The sequence below is a fragment of the Lynx canadensis genome, chromosome D2 (genome assembly GCF_007474595.2).
Source record: "Lynx canadensis isolate LIC74 chromosome D2, mLynCan4.pri.v2, whole genome shotgun sequence".
Lineage (NCBI taxonomy): Eukaryota > Metazoa > Chordata > Mammalia > Carnivora > Felidae > Lynx > Lynx canadensis.
Genome location: NC_044313.2, coordinates 45,698,603 through 45,725,117, shown reverse-complemented (window position 1 = coordinate 45,725,117; position 26,515 = coordinate 45,698,603). Strand labels below are relative to the sequence as shown.

Below are 26,515 nucleotides of genomic sequence, written 5' to 3'. Positions count from 1 at the left end.
GCTCTAGTGCCAGACAGTCTGCGATCACTTACTTTTTATTTGAACCTAAATGCATAATTCAGTTTCTTAGTGCTTCAATTTCTTCAAGTGCCAATAGGGTTGATAATGGCCCCAGAACCTTGAAGAAGTCTAAATGACTTTGAACCTATACAGAGCTGTGTATTGTAAGTACTTAATAAATGTTCATGTTATAGTTGTCATTGCTATTGTTGTTAGGGGGCCTTTTCACAGAGGCACCACTACATAGAATAGGGACATGGCACAAAGCATGCTTTGAACCCACATCGTTAAGTTCCAATAATGGAGAAATAAGAAGATTCCCTACCCAAAAGTTGTTATGTCTTGCCAATCTACAAAGGGATCAACCACAGTCCGAGGCTGAGAAAGGCGGGGGGAGTTATTCACAATCTGTGAGTCATTAGAAAAATGAATTCATTCCTTGCTTGGTCAGAGCAGTGAGAGTGCACCTATGTGGAGCTCCACGGGTGCAGAACCAGCAGCTTGAAATGGGAACATGCCCTATTGCTTTATGCTTTCCCAGAGAGATGGCTGGTATGTGCCCCCTTTTGGAGCCAAGGTAACAAAAACATTGAGGGGGGCAAGACAGCAGGAGCAGGCTGCCAGAGCATTTCAAGGGATTCAAGCATTCAGGCAGAAATTTTAAAAATGTCTATCTAAAAGCCATTCATCCATTTATATTTCAAGCATAGTGTTGACCCCAAAGTACCATATTACAACCAAATTGCACCAGCCAGCTGTATAGCTGAGGTCTACAGGCTCTAAATACTTTACGGAACATTCTGGTAACCAAAGAAACAAAAGCTTGTTAAAAAGTGGTAGTAGCTTGCATGGCCATGAAATATGGCACCTCTGACATCAGTCTGTGCTTTTCTTTATGTTCTTTAGGGTGAGCCATTGTGCCTTGGATACAGTTTGTGTGTCCAGTAATTATTTCCTGATAGAATGTTTTTCCCATTTCAATCTCTATGTGTTAAGCTCCTTTGATTAAAACAAACAAGCAAATGAACAGAGAGGCAGAAAAACAAATCAAAATAAAAAACCTCAGGGACATTGATGAATGCAGTAAGAGGAAAATAAGAAATAAAAAAATTAAAATTAACAAAGATTTTACCTTGAGACTTTTCTTTCACAGAGACTGGGATAACATTACGGTGTCAAAACACACACACACACACACACACACACACACACACACCATTAAGGTGTGGCTCTAGAAGTCAGAAAATACCTATTGCATGACTAGTGAAGAATTGTAGGCAGATCTACCTTTGGACTAGACATCCATTTAACATGACTCAACTGCCCTTTGTCTCTCTTTTATTCTTACTTTCTTTGTCTTTTCCATTTTTCCCCCACTTCCAATTGGTCTCCATCCTCCTTCTGGTCTCTAAGTTTTCTGGGAAAGACCTTGGTCGTCCCAACTCCTCAGCAGCATCACTACTGTAACAGAGCCTTTGTGCGTGAACAGCTGACGAGATTCCCAACTACACCTGCTCAGATGCCTTGCCTGGACCTCAAGGTTCTTGCCTTAGACACCGAGTCCCCGAGCTCTAGTCACAGAAGCCACGTTGGCCTTGTCTGTTAGCAGATGCTGACGGAGTTGACTTCCACCTGGCTGGCAACCTCCATGTTTACTCAGCACAGTAAATGAACTACAATTATTCTTGTAACAATTTAAGGGGTTGTTTTCAAAATTTTAAAAACCTTTAAAAATGTTAATTGAAGACGTTATTTAAATTTTTACTGTACATCTCAGGACAAAGTGATTTTTATTCATTGAATTTCTTTTTACTTATCTGGGGATCAGCACATTTTTCCTGTTAAAGGCCAAATAGTAAATATTTGGGCTTGGCATTCTTTGCGGCTACCACGCAACTCTGCCACTGTGGTACGAAAGAAGCCACAGACAATATGTCAACAAATGGACCTGGCTGGGTTCCCCTAAACCTTTTTTTACAAAACCAAACCCGCCAGCTATATCTGGCCTGTAGACTATATTTTGCTGACCGCTGATTTCTCCCAGTGCATGCATGCATGCTCACACCCTCCAAACCCCTGCTCATTTCATAAATCCACATTTCCTTGTTAGCCATACAGCAGAGCTTGCTGATCTTGAGAAGGACTTATTTCACTGAATTGCATGGGGGTTCCTCGGTTGCGAAGGCTCGTGGGATCTCTTAAGTGGAGACAAAGCATAAATTGCCTAAAAGAGAACTGATGCCCCAGAATCATCAACAAACGCATGTATTTGGGGGAAATTTTTAGCATTATAAAATGGAATGTTTTCTCCCAGAAATGATGAGAATGGCACTTCTGTCACACAAGCATGCATATCTGCTTAGGCACAGACATTTTGCTGAAAATCAGAATTATAACATTCTCTCCTGCCAACCCTGTGAGATGCTCCAATGATAATGGAGGGGGGGGGGGACATATAGGAAACATAATACGTTCTGCTTTTGACAACTCTCTTAACTCTGTTTTTCTCTCCTAAAATGGAGTTGTTTTTTGAACCATTCTATCCAATACCTGGCTGTCATGTCTTTATACTAGGGGGACACTGGTACCATTTTACCTTTCAGAAAACAAGCCCTAAAACAATCCCCAGGTAGGAGATTTCTCTTCCCAGATGGTAGGTCTATAAACAGTGCCTATGGGTTGTTTACTGGATGAATTATATTCCAGCCATGAGCTACTTATTCTAAGTCTTCCAAAAATTATTCTTCTTCACAAGTTTGACTTCCTTCTTTGGTTAGTATATGTTTTCTGTCTGTCGTAAGTGATGAGTGTGGTATTTCATTCTAGCAGAAATGAACCTTTCCTGTGTGTGAGACAACAAGATTTTGATGTATTTCAGCTCATGCAGACCTCTTCCCTGAGCTGTCTCAACCCATAGAGGCAACAGAAGATCCAGAATTTCTGTGTCTCTCTTCCTTGGGGGCATGAGCTTCCCTTTATTCTTAGATTTTTTTGTAATTAGTAGTTTCAACCAGGAATATCACTGTGTGAACTTTTTTGAAGGTAATCACATGTGTGAGTGGCAGGGACACTGAGGGAAAGAAGAAAGAGGAGAGCGTCCTTATATCTCTTCAGTATTATTGTTAGAACCTGTATGTCCCTTTTTCTTTTGTTTCCTCACGTACAGCAACTTCCTCGTGATATTCCAGGTAATGTTGGTTACATGGAATAGGTTCATGACACATCTACCATAAGTAGCAAGGACAGTAAAATTTAAGAAGGGGTAACTTAACAGAACATTTGAAACAGAATCATCCATAAGAGTAAACAGGAATACTAAGAATTCCAGGGTAATCTCTGTCCAGATATGTAAGTTTGTGTTTGGATCGTAACAAACCTAGTAATGGGGTGGGGTAACCTGCCTTTGTTGATTGTGTATGTTGCCTGTCGTTTCAAGAATACACAGTCCTGGGACATCTGGGTGGCTCAGTCGGTTAAGCATCTGACTTTGGCCTAGGTCATGATCTCACGGTTTGTGGGTTCAAGCTTCACATCCATAGGTCTCTGTGCTGACAGGTCAGAGCCTGAAGCCTGCTTTGGATTCTGTGTGTGTGTCTCTCTCTGCCCCTCCTCCGCATCCTCTTTCTCCCCAAAAAATGAATAAACATTTAAAAATATAATATTAAAATAAAATAAAAGAATATACAGTCCTCATTTCTCAGATGCCCTGACAATCTCTTGTGTGTGCCAGTTCAGAGTCCAAACCGAGTACATTCGCATTATGTTATTTTTCCAGATTTTCTGGAACAACACAGAACAAAACAGGAGCAAAAGAATCATCAAAGTCCAACAGCTTACAGATTAAAGTGAAGATAAATAAATACCAGAGGGATTGCAATACAATGTGATAATTGATACAAGGGAGATTACTCCATTGCCTCACTCATGAAATCTGTCCAGGGTAGGAGTTATGGGAAAGCTTCCTCCTCGTGGAAATCTGAGAAATCTAAATGATATACTTCTAGCTTGGAGGATGATATGGGAGAGGCAAAGAGGACATTCCAGGCAGAAGGAACAACATTTATAGTTACCTGGAGTTAAGGAGAACATTTATAGTTATCTGGAGTTGAGGAGTTGCTGGGGAACTGAGAGCAGGCTTGGAGCAGAGCATGTACAAGGCAAAGAGAAAAGACATTAGTTCATATAGGCCTAGATCATGAAGGATGAGCACCCATCACCCTCCGATCTCCTGCACTCACTGGTTTGTTCTTTCTCCTCCTGAAATGGCGATGTCATCCAGTTTTCATTCTGACTAAAAATTCTGAAGCCATGCCTAATCTCCTATTTCTTTTCATATCCCACACCTGTTCCATCAGCAGGGATAGGAATCGTAGTGGCTTGCCTTTACATATTCATCCATCCTTTATTTTATAAAACAAAGTTATTTTTGAGACACTTGCCATTCATGACTTCAAGATTTTAGTTCAATAAATGTTAACAGAGCAGATAAGGAAGCAAGACATAATTGAACTTTGGAGCCAGACACAGTTGGGTTGGATTCTTGCTTCTACCTTTCACCTTCTAACTTCATAACCTTGGGAAAGTCCCTTGAGCTCCCAGACCTTTGAACATGGGCAGAGAGAAGCTAATTATGTGTTCCTCAGAGTACCTGCCACAGGATCATTAAATATTAAGAAGAACTTTCTATCTCCTCACTTTCCATCCTAGTTTCCATTTCTCTTTTGAAACTTCTTTTACTGCATTTTTAAACATACATTGCCTCTTCTATTTGATTTTGTGCTCTTGTGGGCTAAAACTACATGTTAGGTGATTTTTTTTTAATCTTCAATAAAATACTTTCTTGGTTTATAATTCTACTTTTGCTTAGTTTTGGCTTGCTTGGGAGTCCTGTCCAGTCAGCTTTTGGGTGTTAGAGAGAGGAGGTATGGTTTCCCTTTCAGCTTCCTGGAGAGTGAGGATGAGTAAGGCAGGTGGGCAGTGATCCAAAGTGTGAGAGCCCAATAAAGGAGGTGCCTGGGGGTGTGAGCTCTGGATTGGTTGGTTTGTATTTGAAAACCATGTTCATGAGGTACTTGCTTACTATCTCTGGGAATTGACTAACTGTGGGAGGCGAGTCCCTCAGGATCAGCAAGGTTCTAGATGTCAGAGCATCAGAAACAGAAATAAAAGAGGCACCTGGGTGGCTCAGTCTGTTAAGTGTCCCACTTCGGCTCCAGTCATGATCTCACAGCTCGTGGGTTCAAGCCCCGCATCGGGCTCTGTGCTGACAGCTCAGAGCCTGGAGCCTGCTTCGGATTCTGTGTCTCCCTCTCTCTCTCTCTGCCCCTCCCCTGCTGGCTCTCTCTCTCTCTCTCTCTCTCTCTCAAAACTAAATAAGCCTTAAAAAAATAAAAATAAATAAATAAATAGACATGGTTATTACAGCATATGATGCTAAACATGAATGGGCATGTGGATGAGATGACAGTATGCAGCTATCTGAATACAATTGCTGTTATAAGACAAGAACTATTCCTATGGTGTGGCTATAGGATGTAGAATAAATCTAAATACTCCACATACTTTGGGGCACCTGGGTGGCTTAGTCGGTTAAGTGTCCAACTTTGGCTTAGGTCATGATCTTACGGTTGGTGGGTTTGAGCCCTGAGTCAGGCTCTGTGCTGACAGCTCAGAGCCTGGAGCCTGCTTCAGATTCTGTGTATCCCTCTCTCTGCCCCTCCCCCATTCATGCTCTGTCCCTATCAAAAATAAATAAGCATTAAACAAATTTATAAAATAAATTAAATATTCTACATACTTTTATTGAAGATGATATGCACAGACATCACAGAGACTTAAGAATTCTCTGGAGACTTTAAAATTCTATTTAATTCGGCTATAATCAGATGCTTGAATCACTTCCCTTATGGGTCGTATGTGGTTCATCTTGCTTCTGGATATATCATTCAGAGATTCTTTGCTTGTATTTCTGAAAGAGGCAAGTATCCTCTGTTACTTCCGCCTCATTTGAACTATTATTGTCTTATCTCTTGGTACTAACCCTGTCATCTTCTTGGATCCTGTAGCTCACTCCTTGCTTGGTACACTTGTCCCCAAGCCCCTGTTGGTATCACTACAGAGTAGGAAACAAATTTCTTTCATTGCTGGATGGCAACTTATTTCTCTTATGTGGGAAGGAAAGAATTCACTAACTGTAGTAAGATTATCATGTATTAATAATTATTCCCTACTGTCCTTTGTTTAGGTAAAAGAGATGAGATTTAAAAGTCACATTTTGAAATGACTAAAAGATTACCTGACCCAAGTCTTGCTGAGATTAGAGCTTAGGAACTTTTTAGTGTACCACAATTTCCGGTGTTCAATGCTGGAAATCACAATGGGTCTATAAAAACAGGCCAGTGGTGTTTCTTTTGTTTCTGTTTTTTGTTTGTTTTTGTTCTTTTAAAAGTACTTCTAAGGTCCATCTTAGAGACTTAGTAATGTGAACACTTCATATTTCACTCTGGGAATTTGTCATTATGGGGTGTGTGTGTGTGTGTGTGTGTGTGTTGATAGGCCTGATGAGTCAGGATTTCCCATTCATATTTGTGAATTAAGAACACCTGGGGGTATCTTCTGTCACTGAATAAAGCAGTATGTGTGTCAGTTAGACCTCTCCTTTCCTTGAGAAAGCTGACTGGCACTGTTTCTTTAGATGAGGCTTGTTGATAAGATTTGCACTGGGTCGAGAATTGGAGAGCTGTCAGGCTGAGGAACCCCAAATCTCAGAATGAGGAATGACAACATCTGCTAGAACCCTTAGTTCTCCACAGGTATATACTTTTATTTATTTAATCTAACTTTCCTTTCCTTCTTCATGATCTTCTCTACATACCATACAGTTGATCAATATTCTCTTTACCATAGTCACTACAAGTACATGCAGCTGTTCATTATAGCAGATTGTAATTAGATAAAATTGGAAAAAATATGAATGTCCATGAGACTTCACTATAATATAGACTACCATGCAGCCACTAAAAAGGATGAGAGTCCTATCGACACTAACATGAAAAAATGCCCACGATTTTGACTTTATTGTAAGTTTTATAAAGCAGGTCAACAAATGGTAATAAAGCCATCGCAACAGGCAATTGCTTGATTGAATCTCACTAACATAGTAACTGAAAAACAAAAGCTATATATAAAAAGAACATATAGTCTGAATTCACTCATACGAAGGCCAAAAACAAGTACAGCTAAACTTTGGTGTTAGAAATGAGGTTAGTGGTTATGTTAGTGATTAGACAAAGCAGTTAGTGATTAGGAGGGTGTATATAGGCTTCTTCTTGGGTACTTGTTATGTTCCCTTTCTTGATTTGGGTGTTTACCTAGGCATGTTCATTTTGTAAAATGTCCTCATGCTGTAAATTTATGGATTATGCATTTTTATGTGTGTGTTACACTTTGATACAGGTTTTATTTTATTTCATTTTATTTTATTTTATTTTATTTTATTTTATTTTATTTTAAGGTTTATTAATTTCTCAGAGACAGAGAGACAGACCCATGAGCGGGGGAGGGGCAGAGAGAGAGAGAGGGAGACACAGAATCTGAAACAGGCTCCAGGCTCTGAGCTGTCAGCACAGAGCCTGATGCGGGGCTTGAACTCACGGACCGCGAGATCATGACCTGAGCCGAAGTCGGATGTTTAACTGACTGAGCCACCCAGATGCCCCAATACAGATTTTATTTTGAAGGACGAGAATTTGAATTTTGCAAAAATGTGAGAGTGGGTCATTTAGCAACAGGGTCAGAAAGTGAAAGGACATTCTGAGATGGAGTAAGAGATGTGGCCGGCCAAGAGCATAAGCAGCCTAGATTTCTAGGGGACCAGAAACTATGAGCAAGTAGAGGAAGCCAGCTGGTGACAGTAGGTCACCAAAGCAGAATGTGGAGGGAGAGGGGGGAGCAGAGTGTCCAAAGGGAAGGCTGAGCCATGCTATTTTATTTCCAGTTCTAGTTTGCATGTGTCTATCCTTTTTTTCGGTAAAATTTTCACAGACTAAATTTAAATCAAATATTATCAGCACGAATGTTGATAAAGGAGCATGCATACTTATTATTGTTCTCATTATTTTAATTCAAGGATCGTCAGCATGTCTCTGTTCCTGAAACCAATGAGCTTGGCTACAGTGATTGTTTTAATATTCCTCTTTCTGTTTTCATATGAGCACTTGGAGAAATCACTTCTTTTCAGATGGTTTAAATGCCACCTCTCAAACCCAGGTTTCTCTGTGGATTTTGCCAGCAGTCTCTATCATGGTATATTAAAATCATAGCAACAACAGCAATAATAATAATAGAAACCACATCAATTTTATAAACGCTTTCAGTGAGGCAAACACTGTGTGCAGTAAAGACATTATACAAAGCATTTCCTTTTATCTTCCAGTAATCAGGTGAGGGAGGTATTATGATCATTGCCACTTTTTCACATTAACAACTGAGTCACAGATAGGTTCAATAAAACTGCTCAAATTCACATAAACAGTTAGGGAAGGAGCCTGGGCAGAGATCCCTGTTGTCTGCCTTTTGACTTGTACTGTCTCACGTGCTAACCAATAACCACATGTAACCATTGAGCACTCAGGATTTGGCTAGCCTGAAATGAGGTGAGCTGCAAGTATAAAATATACACTGGGTTTCAAAGACTTAGTACCAAAAAAAAAAATATATACACACACACACACACACACACACACTTATATTTTAATTATATTATATACTATGTATAATATTTTATTAATATTTTTATAGAGATTCCATGTTGAAATGATGCTGATCCATATGTTGGATGAAATAAAAGTTATGTCTAAGGTTAACTTTGTGTGTGTGTGCTGCTTTTCCTGTGTCTTGGCCATGTTAGGTAGATTTGAACAGATAACCAATCTAGAGTCCCAGTGCTAGAAATTCAGATCTCCCACTCCGGGGTGGGGCTCACTTGTAGGTAAATTTGAAAAGATTCCCAGGTATTTATTTATTCATTATATGTTTTTATATTTATTTTGGGAGACAGCACAAGTGGGGGAGGGGCAGAGAGCGAGAATCCCAAGCAGGCTCTGTACTGTCAGCACAGAGCCCAACACGGGGCTCCATCTTACGAATGCCGAGATCATGACCTGAGCTGAAACTAAGAGTTGGACGCTTAACCCATTGAGCCATCCAGGTACCCCCAAGAAAATATTCTCGGGTGTTTCTAATGTATAGCCAGGGCAGAGAACCACTGCCTCAAGTCTAGAAACCTGTGCTGTGCCATGTGATACCCAACCTGACTCAGGGCAGCCCCTGATGGGATAGTTACAACATGGACATGAGAAGTCCCAATGCTACAAAGTGAGCAGCCTGAGCAGCTGATCACCAAGCAGCTAGCTGACTCTGTAGATGATGCTTATAGATCATAGTGGGTCACCCCTAAAATCTAGGGCAAAAGGAGTTAGATTCCTTTAGCTTACATCTTACCTAGCTGAGGAAGGTGGAGATCCATTAGACAAACCTGGGAAGGGCTGAGTGTCACCTCCGGCCTGGATGCTTACCTGGGTGGCAAGCTTGAAATGATTTAAGAGGATTAGGCTTCTACTTTATCAAAACAGGTCAAACACTCAAAGATTCCTATAAACCATTCGGCCAAATTCTCCCCTTTGCCAAGAAAATAAGATTTTATCATTTTGAGTCACATGTCCTGCTGGTAGAGTGTGACTTTGCCAATGAACAGTGTATCCTAAGGGACAAAAACTGGGGTTAAGGGTAAGGATTGGGAGACAGTTATTATAAGTTCAGGAGAAATGGAATTCGCAGACCCTTTAACAATGAAGCCAAAAGCCAAAGACCAGCTTTACCTTAGCATTGAACACTCACCGATAGATTTATTTTGATGCAATTTGCTTTTTACTTATAATTTATTTGTGGGGAGAAATAGCATTTGGAAGCCCAGTGCATGTTAGAGATACCAATGAGAAGACCTAGGGCCTTTCATTTTTTTCAAAATGTGTTTTATAGCATTCACTTATCTATAGTCAGCCAGAGCTGACTGTTTGGGAAAGGAGGGCGAGAGATAAGGGATTATTACAGAGAAGGTTTATTTGGTGGAGAGCGTGGGGGAAGAACAGGAAATTACAGGTTGAGAATAAATGTGTTTATGAATTTAAACTGTTATATTCCCTTAAATATCAAATTTTATGGATAATGCACATCTAAAAGCATTTTGCATGGAAATAAGATAAAATATAATTTTGAATATCAACATTTTATGATGAAGTAATTATTTTACTTTCTCGAAGTATTTTAAAAGATGCCCTTGCCACAGTGGACTGCACAGAACAACAGAATAAATCTTTTGGGTAAGAGGACCTCCCTCCAAGAAAGCATAGCCTCTGTTTTATTACCCCACCAAAGAGCCCAACTGGTAAAATGCTATCAGATGTCCAGCCCAGAAGCTGTTGACTTTCACAAAGGCCTGCTGAGTACCTGTCCCTGTGCAGAGCAAGCATGAGCCAGGGACAGGGATCCAGGAATGAAGATCGTATTCCTGCCCTTGAGGGGCTCTCAGTCTGGAAGGACTGTTTCCTTTGAGGAAACAGCTACTCTGATTTTTGGTACAAGGCAACGCAGTTATGGGAAGATACCAAAGAGATATAGAAGGGAAATCTTGAGAAGAAATTTCAGACCTAACAACGTGTGTATTCTGAGTTTTTATGGATCACTGGGTATGTTACTTTGTTATAGGCACATAACAAAGTACCACAAACTGGCAGAGATGGTATTGTCTCACTGTTCTGCAGGCTAGAAGTATAAATCAAGTTTGCAGGGTTGATGCCTTCTGAAGGGTGTGGGATGAACGTGCGAGAACTTGGGACGTGCTTCTCTCTTAGCTTCTTGTGGTTTTCTGGCAATCTTTGGCCTTCTTTGACATGTGGATGCAATACCCCTGATCTGCCCTCATCCTCACATGGTATTCCCCCTGTGTGCATGTCTGTCTGTGTCCCAACTTCTCCTTTTGATAAGGATACAGTAAAATTGGATTGGGGTCCATCCTAATGACTTCACCCTAACTTGATCATCTACAATAGCTCTAAATCCAAAGAAGATCATATTCACAGCTATGTTGGTTAGTACTTCAACATCCTTTGGGGGGCACAGTTCAACCCTTATGGGTGTGGGGCTTTCCAAGCAGAGGAGGGAGGGGGGCTTCCAAGGAGAAATGACACAGTGTTGAAGATATAGAGCATTTCAGTACCTCCTGGTCATTTCACTCCTTTGTACGCAAGTGGTTTGGCTGCAGGCACCCAAACAGCACTCTTGGGATTCTTTGCAGCAAGGCTCAGGGAGTTGTTTGATCTTTCTGATATTTGTATCATATACTCTCTTGGTGCCCCACCCTGCCAGTGTATGTTTGATTTCACTGATCTCCTGGTGAATATCCATTTCATTCTCCTTCAGGGCCCCCTTTACTTTGATGAAATAATTCTTTTTTTCTTCAATAGTGTAGTTATAAGACCATTTAAGTCTTTGTTCATTTTTGTCTTCAAGTTAAAAAAGTGCACATCCCAGGTTCCAACAGTCTAAATATTCTTCTCTTTCCTGATCAAAGTTCATTTGCAGTTCCTTGTAAACTGGTAATATTTTAATCTATCTTCAGCATTTGTTGATTTTTAAGAACAAAATTCAGGAAGCCCTCTTGTTCCAAGGATAATTAATGCTGGAATAAATCCATTTAACCTTAATCCAGTTAAAATGGGGACAAAAAAAAAAGTCATTGGCTACAATCAGGGAGAGACTGACCTACCCAGATTATAAGGTTGACTTGATGAATAGACTCTTAACCACAGGGCCTCAGATAATGAATAGTTAGCTAAGAAGGAGCCCTGATGGTATTGTCAGGTGTACTTTTAGAATGAACTATCAGAGTGATCTTGCTTTCATTTGAAACCTAGTGGTGGCACCACATAGTGTCTGATTTGCATATGTTGAATATGAGGTGGTCCAGGTAGAAAAGCTTTTGCTCTTGTATATGACTTACAGACGTGTGTGTGTGTGTGTGTGTGTGCGCACGCGCGCGCGCCTGTGTTTAAGCCTCACATTACTTGGATACCCGCACATTTGGGGAAATCATGCTTAAGTCTTACAGACTTAAATCATGCTTAAATCTTACAGATTTAATTTAAACTGGTGGTACAAAGAAAAATTTCCTAAGAGCCAGTGGAATCCTAGGGCCCCACACTTGGAGGGGACATGGAACTGCCTTTTAGAATATTCTCCATGCCCTCACATATACAGAAATAGTTCATCAAGGTCACCCACTCCTCTATCCTTAATATAGAGATCTCTTAAAGAAAATGGCAGAAGAAAGCTGCAACTATGATTTTCTTTTGATATTATATATTTTTTCTATGTAGTAAAGCTTAGCAAGTTTTTGTGAAGGGACTTCTAGAATTCTGAAGACAATTGCAGTTTCCAAAAGCATTCTTGCAGGCAGTTTTGCTCACTGGGACCTAAACTGTGAGCTGTTGAGTTTAGCAGACAATGCTGTAACCTACAAGTTTTCCAAGGAATCTTTGTTTCTGGGAACAAAGAGCACACTTTTCTTCTCAAAGGGTATATGTGAGGGAGATTATGAAAGGCAGCCCATGCCCCAGGGAGGATAACTTGCATTATATCCCCTAAAACATCTGGGTAGGAGATTCAGTAACACTAGCTGAAAAATTCAGTTACCAAGAGTAAAAGTACAAGGAACCAGGAGTAAAGAAAATGACATAAAAGTAAAGTCATTCAGTACTGGTCTCAGGGCACAGGCAGTGGGGGCCAGAGACAGCAAGTCACTGACTGCCTATAGATAAGGCTAGTTTTCCATAAGAGAAGCAAGAATGTTTTCAGGTCCTATTTTTAACTTGAACATTGGCTTCAGAAAAAAGGGTAGGGGATGGAGCTAGCATTTTTTTGTATCAATTGTATGCCATCCACTATCCTAGAAACCTTATCTGTGCTGTCCTACTGAATCCCTAAACAAAAATGGGAGGTATGTAATATTTTCCCCATTTTATTTGTAAAGACAGTGAATGAGCGTGAGAACAGTTGAAGCTGGTGTTTACAGCTAGGCATACACACCAGCCCACCATACTGCTCCCTGAGTGAGATGGGCTCAGGGAAGAGTGAGTTGGGCAAAAGGCAGCATTAATCTTCAGAGTCTCAGGCCAGGCTGCCTGCCAAGAGAATTGTTTTCCATTGGGCCAATGTCAGTTTCTGAAATTTCACCATAACGTTACCTTCTTTAATTCCACCTTTATACCTTGAAATATGATCCTATAAAAAGAGAAGAGTGAGTTCTATGCATGACAGCAAAGGAACAGAGTTGGGACCTGGAGAACAATGGAAATACCCTTACCGATTTCTTATTTAACCAAAAGTTGGTTTTGCCCTCCAAAATGACTTTCATAATCTGGCTTTTTAAAGATGGGAGTGCAGCAATGTTGACATCCCATAGAATAATAACAACAGTTACCATGTATTAGGTGGAACCAAATTAAACTGCCAGTTACTGCCACCTATTGCCCGAGCCTCCCATGGCAATTTTGTATGGTTAAGCCTAATACTGAGTCCTCAGAGTTAATAAGTTAGGTATGGCAATGCCCTGTATATCTTAACTCATTCAGTCTTCACAACTTCTCTATAATGAAGTTAATGGGAGCCTCGAGTTACAAGCAAAGGCATTTGCTGCTTTCCGGAATTAGGCTGGAATTGTAGCTTCTATATCCAAGCTGAAGTGGTACAAGACAGGACAGGTATGGGGACAGTACACTTGTGTTGGAGTACGTGAAAGATAAAGACAGAGACTCCAGAGAGGTAAGGGGCTACCTTCATGATTTCACCAAAAGAGCTCATTCAGTTCCTCAGTGACCTCTAACGTCACCAACTTAAAGGACGTTACTTTATTTGGCCTCTCAGAAGCACTCAATAGCCTGTACTTTTAGAAGAGCTTTCTGGGGTGCCTGAGTGGCTCAGTCAGTTAAGCATCTGACTCTTAATTTTGGCTGAAGTCATGATCTCATGGTTTGTGAGTTCAAGCCCCACATAGGGCTCTGTGCTGACAGTGGGGGACTGCTGGGGATTCTTTCTGCCTCCCTCCCAGCTCGTGCTATCTCTCCAACTAAATAAACTTTAAAAAAAAATTCAAAAAAAGAAAAGAAAAACGCTTTATGTTTTCTTCCATGCTACTATCATGTTTAGTTAATGTGGCTGTGTGGAGTAGTTTAGGTTTTTTGGGTTTTTTTTGTTGTTCTTTGGGGTTTTGTTGTTGTTTTTTTGTTTGTTTTATTTTGTTTTGTTTTCATTTTGTTGTTATTGTTGTTGTTTTTGCCTTTTTTGCCTTGCTTGCTTGGCTGCTCTTTTCTCATCAAAGCTCCCCATCTTAGACATGCTTCTCTTTTCACTCTGTATTTTCTCGTGGAGTTGTCTTATCAAAACATTCGGTTGCTGTATATGCTGAACCCCTGAATATTTATATCCAGAGCCCTGTCACCTCCTGTTATCCTAGATCTATGTATTTAAATATCTACTTTGCACCTCTACTTAGATACCTTATAGGCTTTCAAAATTCACCCAAGTCCAAAACCGAGTTTGTTATCTTTCCTTTCAGTTTTGAACCTCCTCCGATATGTGCTGTCATAGTTAAGAGCATTATTGTCTAGTTCCTGAAGTATTTTCAACCTAAGTGCTTTCAACTTTTGTTTATTCCTCTCTCTACCATGATAGTTACTACTATCATACAAACATCCATCACGTCTTACCTGAGCTGATTTAATAGCCTCCTAACAGGACTCTGCATTTGTTGTATCCCTTCTGATATTTCCCACATATTGCAGAAAAAGAAACATAAATATTACCACATCACATTCCTCTCCTTTCAAATCCTTCTGTACCTTCCTGCTGTTGTAATGACACGCTCATTGTACACCACATCCGTATTACCTCTGTGTTGTTCTGCTAAGCTCCTAAGGAAAATGACTTGTACAAAGGCCCTATGGTAGTAGATGGCTTCCAGATTCCCGACCATGCCATTCTATCTCCTACCACAGGGCCTTCACACAAGTCATTTCCTCTCCCTGGACCTCTCTCCCCATCCCCAGAAGCCTAACTGGCTTCTAATGTTATACTTCAGATCTCTGATCTCTGGTTTCTATGAATATGTCAGTTTTCCATACTATATGCTTCTGTAACATTACATACGTCCCTGTTACAACATTTATTACAGTCGGCATTTCATATCGTTGCCTTTATTCAGATTGGGATAGGAAATTGAAGTTTATAAAGGTAAAGTAACATATCTGTGGTTACCCATATTAGAAGTGGCTAAAATTAAAATCAAATCCAAAATTGCCAGACTCCTACCTAGCCCTTTGCTTCTTGCACCTTACTATGCTAGTTCTTGTGTGACACTCTATGAATCAAGAGCATTGATAGTGCCATCACTGTAACTATACCTGGGTCTATAAATTCACTCACAGTCTTTGGAGTTTTAATTTCACTCTTGATTTAAACGCAGAATTGATTTTGTGCGTTTCCCCAGGCAATATTTGACTAGCTTCAAATAAGAACAAAAAACAGTACATAGATTTTATGTGGAAATCATTCAGTTTGTAGATAGTCTTATTTTTTTTTGTTTTAACGGGTATAATTATCCATCATTTCCATAATTCTTTTTATTGGCAGAGGCAGGGTGGGGTAGCTTATCATATACAAGTCATGCTTATTCCATTACAGTCATCAACTCACAACAATTAAAGGAGGTGAAATTCTCTATAGTTGGTACAATTACTTATTTGTTTCCAAGTTCAACTGGAAAATTTAATGAGCTTATAAATGTGGGGATGGAAAGGATGACATTCGTTAAGATGGCAGTATGCCCAAACAAGGTCTCAGTGACACATTTTTTTTTATTTCTTTAATTTGAATTTTTCCAAATTAAAAATGTCAACTAAGGTTTGCCACAAAATTGACCCTCTCCATTTATTCAGAAATTATATTTAATTTCTGATTTTGATACTTCAGTCTGAATAAAATGGAAATAGAGCCTAATACCAGAGTGAAGAGGGCATCATTCTCCTAAATCATTGTTTCCTAGTACACTTCTGCAGGAAAAAGGACTAAAAGATGTACATCTATATTTAAAGGGAGGATATAGTGTATGGTCTCAGGAAAGAAAAAGAAAAAGAAGAAAGAAAGTAAGTCCTCGAAATCAGACTCTGTGTATATAGGCTTTCATCCAGGTCTGTTGTGTCTGATATCCATTTGCCTAATTAAAGATGAATTACTGCAAATGACTTCGCTGTTAGAGGAACATTACAAGTCATGGGCTCACTTCACCTGGCTCTGGAAGCTTCTGGGTCATTTTGGAAGAACCCCAGAAAGTCATGGTATGGGGATTTCAGCCTAGTTTTCTGGCTGTGAATTGGCATCAGCACTGAGTGAAGCTAGGCCAGAACATAAAACCAGGCAGTGCACCAGTATAGGCAGGGGGTGTGGTGAGAACAATACTCAAATCCAACATACAGAGTGTCTTCCTGGAGCCTGACCAGACAACCTGAAAACCACCCAAAATGCCAGGGACTGGCAAATAGATGGTATGGAAAAGAAAATGAACCAATAAGAGTATCTACATGTCAGTACATCATGCTACAGCATTTTCTGAGGCCTTGGAATGCATGGCTTCACCATTTTTCCTTATGGTACTTTGCCCTCTGGAAAGGACTTTGTGAGTCTAGAGTCACAGTGAGAAGGCCAGGTTTGAATGGGAGAGCCCCACTGAAAGGAGCCAGGTATAGATTTCAGGAATGCATAGTGTCAGTTACTGGTGGTCAATTTAGGAAAGGAGGATGTGTGGGAAGCCTGAGAGGACATGGTGTGGATAAAGGAGAAGTAGTAAACTTGAAAAGCATCCCCAGGTGACAGTTGATGTACCAGTTGATGCACAGCTGAAAGCAGAAAATCCCTATAAAGACAGAAATATCTACTTATTCACTAGACAATAAGTCTTGTGGTGTCAACTGTGTAAGAAGCACTGCACTAGGTGATGGGGAAGTAGCAGTGAATCAAACAAATAGGTCAACAAAAACATGGTCCCTTGAACCAATGAAGCTTAAAGTGCAGTGCAAGAGTTTTTGAGCCAATGACACAAAATTTGAGACCAAAAAGGTAAGTAGACATTTAAAGGACAAATACAAGAATAATATGGAGGGAGAAAGAGAATATTACATATCAAGACTCTAAAAAGTTGAATGTTAGACATGGTAGAAGAAAGAGACTAGGTAGTATGGGTGGACAACGCTGTATCAGTCATACATATCTTTTGATGTTATGTATACACTTATATATTCTCTGTATTCTTTCGTCCCTCAGGATTAATATTTTGCTATTGTACTTGACATAAAAGAAAACACTTATTTAAAATTTATCATTTGCTACATTTTGACATAAATATTCATCATGAAAACCTCATCCTTGAGACAAAGAACATACCTATAACTCCCCCAAGTTTCTTCATATCACTTTGTAGTCTCTTTCCTCCACTCCTCCCTACTCCTGACTCCAGGTGTCCAGTTACATGCTTTCTGCTACTACGTGTTAGTTTAAAATTTCCAGAGTTTAATATAACTGCAGTAACACAACATGCACCTTTTTCTTGTCTGACTTATTGCACTCAACCTAGTTATTCTGAGATTGAGGTGTAGAATTTCTTATATCACTAATCCATTCCTTTTTATTGCTAAGTAAGATTCCCTTATATGGCTATACCACAGTTTTTTTTATTATTTTCCTGGTAGTGGGCCTTTGGATTATTCCAGATTTTTTTTTTTTTTTTTTGCTATTGCAAATAAAGCCACTATGAATTCTTATGTACATAATGAACATATGCTTTCATTAGTCTTGGGTAAATACCCAAGAATGGAATGGCTGTGTCATAAGGTAGATATGTGTTTAACTTTATATGAAACTACTTTTTTGGTGGTTATACCATTTTTCATTTCTACCAGAAGTACACGAGAATAGAAATTGTTCACACCCTTGGTATGGCCAGCCTTTAATATTAGTCATTCTGTTAGTGATGCCTTATATCTCATTATAGTTCATTTTTCAATTCTATAATGACTAATGATGTTAGGCGTCTTTTTTATGTATTTACCATCTATATACCTTTGAAGAAGTGTTCATTCAAATATTTTGTCTATTCTTAAATTGTGTTGTCTTCTTCTTATTGAACAATAAGAGATCCTTACATATTATAGACACAACTCTATTGTTGAGTACATATTTTGCAGAGTTTTTTTTTTCCCAGAATTTCCCTGTTTTTTTTTTCCTTTCATTTTCATTTTTTTCCTTTTCATAATGGTCTTGAAGATTAAAGATTGTGAATTTGGACATAGTTCATTTCATAGATTTAAAAATTTTTATAGCTCCTATCTTTTGTGTTATAGTTAAGAAATCTTTGTCAAACCCATGATTGCTAAGATTTTCTTGTACATTTTCTTCTAAAAGTATCATAGTATGAAATATTATATTAAGGTCTGTTTTTCATCATGAATTTATATTTGAAGAAGCTATGAATTCAGGGTCAAGGTTCATTTTAGTAGCTATGGGTATACTATTATGACAATATCATTTTTTGAAAATATCCTTTCCCATTGAATGCCTTGGCATCTATATCAAAAATCAACTGGCCACAAATGTTCGCATACATTTCTGGACTCTTTTGTTTGTTCCATTGATTTATCTGTCTATAAATAGGCCAATACTATATTGCCTTGATTACTATAGCTTTATAAAATGTCTTGGGATAAAGTAGTTTGACACCTTCAGTGTTGTTCTCTTGGTTGTATATTAAAAAAATTGTTTTGGCTACTCTAGATCTTTTGTATTTCCATAGAACATTTAGAATCATCTTATTGGTTTTTACAACAGCAAAATGCCTCCTGAGATTTCAAATAGAATTTCACTCAATCTATCCATCAAATTGAGAAGGATTGACATCTTAATAATATTGGGTCTTTTAATTCATGACCATGTTTTTATCTTTCCATTGATTTCGGTTTTAAATTATTTCAATAACATATGGCAAATTTCAGTGTATAGACCTTGTGTGTCTTTTGTCAGATTGATCTCTGTGTACTTTATATATTTTTGATGCTTCTGTAAATGATACTTTAATTTCAATTTCTGATTATTTGTGGCTTTTAAATGGGCATACATTTAATTTTTATTGTTTATCCTGCAACTTTGTATCCTGAAAGCTTGCTAAGCTTACTTATTAGTTACACTAGCTCTTTGTAGATTCCATAAGCTTTTCTGCATAGATGATCATGTTGTCTGAGAACAAAGATCATGTTCCCTCTACTTTCCCAAGCTGAATGACTTTAATTTCTATTTTTGCCTAATTCCATTAACTAAACCTCCAGTACAGTGTTGAATAGAAATAGTAAGAGTGGATATTTTTGCTGTATCTTCCCCTGATCTTAGCAGAAAAGCATTTAGTCTATTACAATTAGGTATAGATGCTGTATAGATACTCTTCATCAGGGTGAAGAAGTTCCTTTCTAAGTTTTTGAGAGTTTTAATAAGAAATAAATGTTAGATTTTGTTAAGTAATTTCCCCCTGTATTCTGATAATTAAACAATTTTTTTTCTTGACTGTTAAAATTGTGAACACATTGATTGATTTTACCATATTAAACCAACCTTATATTCCTTGTATAAACCCCACTTGGTCACAGTGTATTACTTTTAACATCTTATTGGACTTTATTTTCTAAAATTTGTTAAGAATTTTTGCATATCAATGTAGGATATATGTCAATAAGTTACTTTCTTTTTATGTCTTTGGTTTTGGTATAAAGATAATGCTGGTATCACAGAAACAATTGTAATGTTTTCCCTTTCCTTCAATTTTAAGTGATGAGAAGACCCCAGGATGAGAGAAGAGAGTGGGAACCAAGGAATCAGTCTTTAACAAAAAATATAGTACTTTTTTCAATTAAGTCATTCTCTCTCAGGGTGCATGAGAAACACCTGAAACTTTCATTTAAGTAAAGATTTTCATTTAGAAGGTCCAATATGGATACCATACCATGTTGGCATTAACAACAACAAAGAAATCTCCCCTGTTCTTACATGGTTGATCCGTGTTCCAAAGATTTTTAGTTATTCAGTGGTTCTCAAATATGTTTCACAGGCCAGCATCAGAATCACCTTGAAACTTTTAAGAAACTGCAAATGTTCTGTCCCCCGTTCATACCTGCTAAATCAGTAACTCTGGGAGAGAAAGTAGGTGGCCATCTGTCCTTCAGTAGCTCTCAAGGGGACTCCAATATATAGTAAAGTTTGAGAGGTACCGCACTATGTAAAGAAACAAAAGGAATAGATACAGATGCACTTAATTTTGTATATTTTGTGTTATAAATAGAGATGATTTATACTATGCTGACTTCCTTTTCTTTATATATATGGAAAATCTGAAAGTGAGAGAAGGGAGAGTAAGTCAAATGTTTGAATAGTATGCTGAAGTTATGGGTAATCAGGAAAATGCAGAAGCAGGCTGATGTGATTGTTAGTCACTATCAGCTATCTACTTAAGCAATGCTCTTGTCAACTGTATTGATGTCCTTCTTCCCAACTGTACAATCTTCTCTCCCAATTCTGAGCTGCTCAAGGGAGAGGTATGAAGAAGGCAGTTTCTTGGATTTGTATGCAGTTATTTTGCCAAATGGGTAAAAGGGAAGAAAAAAGAGATATAGTAGCTGGGCATATTTGCAAGAGAGTGAATGACTGTAATCATGGATCATAGTCTCTATGCTGTATAAAGAAAGAAAATGAAGACAAGAGGAGGATAATTAACAGAAAGTTCTGAGATCTATAGATAAAAAGGTCTGATGAGCTGGAAGATCTGTTTCAGTAGACGTATTTCAGAAATGATCTGGGATTGTAAATGGTAATGGCTAAAAAGTAGCATGCTTATATTTGAATTCTTGTGTGTGTGTGTGTGTGTGTGTGTGTGTGCATGTGTGTGTGATAAGAAGCTATCAGATATGACCTTGGTAATAGAGGTTGAGATTACTGTGCCAGATCATTGGTATTGAGGAAGTCAAGAATTGGGTGAATAAATATTCACATACATATTGAAGTTGTCTGTCATTAGTGATGTGAATCATAGTAGTGAATGGATGAATGGGAGACAGACAGAAAAGGACCAAATCAGAAAACACAGTGGCATCAGTATCACATAAAATAAATTGGAAGCCATCACTGACACAGGAAAATTCTGACGGACACATATTTGTTTCTCTAGAAGATTATTTTAGGCTCCACTATAATTTCAAAAATGTATGTCCCAGTATGTGCTAAATTTGTAGAATGTCTCTTGATAATAAGATTCATAATTATGATATCTGTACTTGATCAAAAATATACATGCATATTCAAAAAATAACCAGCTAGCCTGTAGACAATTGCAAAGAAATTGAATCATAATAACTTCCTTATGTTTTTCTATTCATGACAGGGACAAAAAAGTTTGCTCTGAAAAGCTCCTACCAACTCAGAAGTACAAGGATGAAAATTATCTCTGCCGTACCCTGCTAACATCCATTCTAATTCTGTTTTTCAAATTCACAGAGAGTGAAGAAGTTTATCAAAGGCAGGTGCTGTCAATTTCATGTATCATCTTTGGAATTGTCATCGTGGGCATGTCCTGTGCAGCATTCTACTTCAAAAGCAAGTAAGACCATTTCTCTCAAGTGTTAAAAGGTTACATCTCAGAGAAAGTACTTTGTCTTTCTTTAACTTCACAGTCTCTGCTCCAGGCAGAGGCATCTTGTGCAAATGGGCCCATCAAACATCTATAAATGACTTAGAGTCTTTTACAGACTGTGGGGAATATATGCAGCATGTGCATACATGCATGTGCGTGGTTTGTCTTTGGTGCATATAGCAATTATCCCTTTCTGTGATCATGAACATTCTGTGTTTTTTGCATTTTTTGATGGTCAGAAGTAAAGGCTTTGTGTCTTCCTGCCACTAAGGGGTTAACACTTCTGAACAGAGAACTCACTGGTGTAGACCTAAATATTATCAACAAATATCTGTCCTTTACTGCAAAAATACTCCACCCTTTCCTTTCATAGTATTTTTACCTGATACCCATAAAGATTTCAGCCAAATGTGAAGTATGAATACTGTAAAATCTACCTTGGTTCACTAGTTGGTAAGCATATCTCAAATATGCCCTGTTAAGAAACTAAAATTTCTGGGGCACCTACCTGCTCAGTAGGAAGACCATGTGGCTCTTGATCACAGGGTGGTGTGTTCAAGCCCTACATTTGGTGCTAAGATTAGTTAAGTCAATAAATACATGAACTTAAAAAAAAAAACAAAACGAAACCAAAACTTCTGCTTAAGGTGCTTATTTTCTTATTTTTGACTAATAACATATAATAAAATATATACATGCCTAAATAGGCATACAAATATATTTATTCCGGGGGCACCTGGACGGCTCAGTCGGTTAAGCGTCCAACTTCGGCTCAGGTCATGATCTCACAGCTGGTGAGTTTGAGTCCCGTGTCGGGCTCTCTCTCAAAAATAAACATTAAAAAAATTGAAAATATATATATATATTCCAAACAAACTTTGATAAAGGTATTTTATTTATGGAAATTTTATTTAAGTCATGCAAGCCTTAAGAAGTTGGCACAGATTCTGTTCCTACAGCTTGTCTGAAATGCAAGCCAATGTGTAATTGCTTTTCATTGGACCTATATTTGTCTGCCCATTTGCTCTTCTAAAAATGGATCCATTTCCAGATATAGTCTCTGACACCTGTCTGCATGTTGTATATGTTGATCTTTAAAAAGAACAGAAATTATGATTTTTAAAAATAATAGAAACTCGGGTATGGATCCATAGTTAGTAACTATTATTTTTTAATAAACTATTTCAGAATAGGCTTAGATTTTTAGAATTACTGTGAAAATAGGACAGATAGATCCTACATATCCCAGACCCAGTTTCCCCTAATATTAATGTCTTATATTAGTATGTTGCATTGGTCACAATTAATGAAATAGTATTGATACTATATTACTAACTGAAGTTCATACTTTCAGATTTCCTTAGTTTTTACTTAATGTGCTTTGTTCCAGGCCCCATCCAGGATACCATATTTAATTGTCACATCTCCTAGGCAACTCTTGGCTGTGACTGTTATTAGTGTTCATTTTTGAGAACTTACTCTTTGTCAGGGACACTGGGCTTTTCATGTATTATCTCCCAATTCTCACAACAATTCAAATTGTTCATTATTGCTGCATTGTTCAAATAATAACAGAATTTAATTTTAAAATATTAATTTGTCAAAGCCACACAGTAGGAAATTACAGATGGGGTCTTTGCATTTCTGCAGTTCTAGGTGAAACTGCATGCTCTAAGCCACTCTACCACATTGGGCCCCACAGTCCTCCCACTAGATGGTGGAAGGTGAAACTGCTAAGGGTGAATCAGGAATATCATGCCCTGGTGCAGCCCATCATGCTTTATGTTCTCTAGGGAGCTTACATGGTGTTTGGTCAGGATTTTAACATGTGTTCACTCAGACCTGTATTCAAGTCATCAGGCTGCCACTTGCTTGTTATATATTATGAGGCAAGTTGCATCTAGTCCCTTAGTCTCAGGTTCCTTGTTTTGGTAAAATATGGCCAAGAATAATATTTACCTTGTAGAATTTGTTGGGGATTCACGAGATAACACCACAAGGAGCACAGCACAGTGTTCAAAAGAGTAAGTACTCAGTGAAGGCGTGCTATTGTTAACACCTGCAGTTTCCCACACCGGAACTTAGAGGCTGGGTAACTACAAAATGAAGAGTAGGCAGTGGCCCAAGACAGGTAATCACACTCAGCAGGGCGTTAGATAGAAGGGTCTCCTCGAAAGTGCTGCGCAGGGGAAAGAAGTTGTGTATTTAACAATAAGCAAATTGCCATCAAGTGGTAGTTAATCACTTATTTTTATGATTTGTATTTGCAACACATTTAGACAAAAAAAACTGATGATAGTCACAAGAACGGAGAGCAGCTGGGTAACGAGGGGACCTCCATCTTCATGGCTGTCATGCCAATCTCTCCCTCTTTAGGCAGCACGTGGGCTCTGACACGAGCTCTCCCAGAGCTCTGTGCAGCGTCAGGGTTTTTTTTTAATTTTTTTTTTCCAACGTTTATTTATTTTGGGGACAGAGAGAGACAGAGCATGAACGGGGGAGGAGCAGAGAGAGAGGGAGACACAGAATCGGAAACAGGCTCCAGGCTCTGAGCCATCAGCCCAGAGCCTGACGCGGGGCTCGAACTCACGGACTGCGAGATCGTGACCTGGCTGAAGTCGGACGCTTAACCGACTGCGCCACCCAGGCGCCCCTGTGCAGCGTCAGGGTTTAATGGAAACACTGTTCAACATCATTCATTATGGGGGACTCAGAGAACTGACCCAGTGGAGGAACACTAATTAGAATGTTGTCTTCCTGCCTGCCCAGCTGGGACACATTTTTTATTAAAAATTAAATAAATAAGAAACTGTGAGAATAATAAAGTAATAATAAGAATTGAAGCCTTTTCCAAGTGGAGTTATATTTCTCATTAGAGACCTAGACTGTATTTCCTTCTAGCACAATTTCCAGGCAGGGTCTTCCTTTATTTTTCTTTGCCTGAGAGGAATACTATACCTCACACCAAGCATCTAATCTATATAGCTGAAAGCAATGTAAATTTTTATAACACATTGGCACATGTTTCTTTGCACTCATTCCTGAAATTCTACTTCTCATCCCTAGATCTTGGAGATAACAACACAGACAGACTCAACTCAAAATTTTCTTACTTTCACACATACTGTAACTTTGTTGACTTGTGTGTCATTTGTTTGACTTCATCTTGGACATGCCAAGTCTTCTATGATTCTATGATCTCTCCATCATTGGTTTCTGAATAAATTCACTTAAACCAGCTTTCTATATACTGGGATATACAGGTCCCAGCCAAATAAAGTCAAGAGTTACCCAAAAGCTCACATTCTCTTGGTCATTGATGTTTTAGCTTCCATAATCTCTCAGATCCCACCACTCTGGTCCTTTGTCCATTGTCTTGTGAACCCTTGGTTTGGCATGACCTCTCCACATGGAATATTACAGCAAATTGTTAGCGGATGAAAGCTTGAAGGCGGTTAACATGATGAGGTCAAAATGATGAACACCTTGGATTTAGAGGATTTTCTGAGTTAATTGAACCGCAACGACTCTAAAGGACATAATGAAAGAAATTCTCTTCTCATCACACCTAATAAGTCCATATATTCCCATAAGTGATTAATGGAACTATTAGTTGACCTATTCAAATCTGGCTGATAGGGCTCACATGGTAACTATAAATTCTTCTAGGTTTCTTTTTATGTTCAACTCATATGGGTAAGAAGAGTGAGGCTGCCTGTAGGAGTCCTTAGTAGACTTTGAAGTACAAAACACAATTTAACTCTAAAAACAGAATTGGGATAGGAGAGGAGATGTTCCAGCAGACAGAAGCTGAGACAAATAATGATAACAACTGAGAAACATAGAAGGAAAAAGGAGAACCGGTGCTCCCAGTAAAACCCAGCCCTAACAGTAGGTTATTGCCCTCTGAGGTCAAAGATTTTAGCAACAAGGGAAGCCCATTAAGGACAGGCAGTGGATGCTCTGATATGCAGCTTCGATTCTCTTCGGCAGTGAAGATCTTTGTCCTCCAGTTGCTAAAACAAATATAATCAAAGTTGCCTTGCTCTGACCCGAGAGAGCCCACCTCCAATGACAGGTCAGTGTAAGGCTCTGAAGGCCTAGACCTTTGCCCCAATTTGGGGTACAAGGCCATGCCAATTTCAGACCCTCTCCTCCCGCCCCCGCCCCTGCGGTGGGATTTGCTGAGCTCTTCACGGAGACTGCATTATGTTCCAATCTCTCCCTTGGCCCAGTCCTGCATCCCTCCCTTTGCTTCCACGGGTGTGGATCCAAAGAGCACCCCCCAATAAAAATCCTGCATGCTATCTCCATCTCAGTGCCTGCTTCCCTGGGAGCCCATTCTGCAACATTACAAACAATGCCTAGACTTGTGATACCTGACATTCCACAACTTACATCTCATTGCTGAATGAACTGGACCAGAGAAACTTAAAACTCAATGAACTATAAAATGTTAACACTGACATTGTTAGGCTAGCAGGGTCCCAGTGTGCAATGCCCGTATCTTGTCTTTCCCAGAGCACTGACTCTCGTGAAGAGAGCTAATGGAATTGCGATTAGATGCTTCTCATCTCCCAGTTCCCATTTATTGGGTGAAGGAGGAAAGAGCAGAAATATGTGTGTTTGGGGCAGAGTAGGGATGACAGAGAAGGAAACCAGTTCAGAAAGGAAAGAAAGTCT

General features: G+C 38.9%; 1 protein-coding gene across 3 annotated transcripts in view; it reads left to right on the top strand.

Moving 5' to 3' along the window:
- The window catches only part of NRG3 (neuregulin 3), a 1,071,332-nt gene that overhangs the window by 1,012,989 nt on the left and 31,828 nt on the right, over window positions 1-26,515 (top strand). For all 3 annotated transcript variants that reach the window (XM_030335295.1, XM_030335293.1, XM_030335294.1), the window contains exon 5: window positions 21,697-21,799. In XM_030335295.1, coding sequence (XP_030191155.1) covers window positions 21,697-21,799 — 103 coding nt within the window. The remainder of the gene's footprint in view (window positions 1-21,696; window positions 21,800-26,515) is intronic.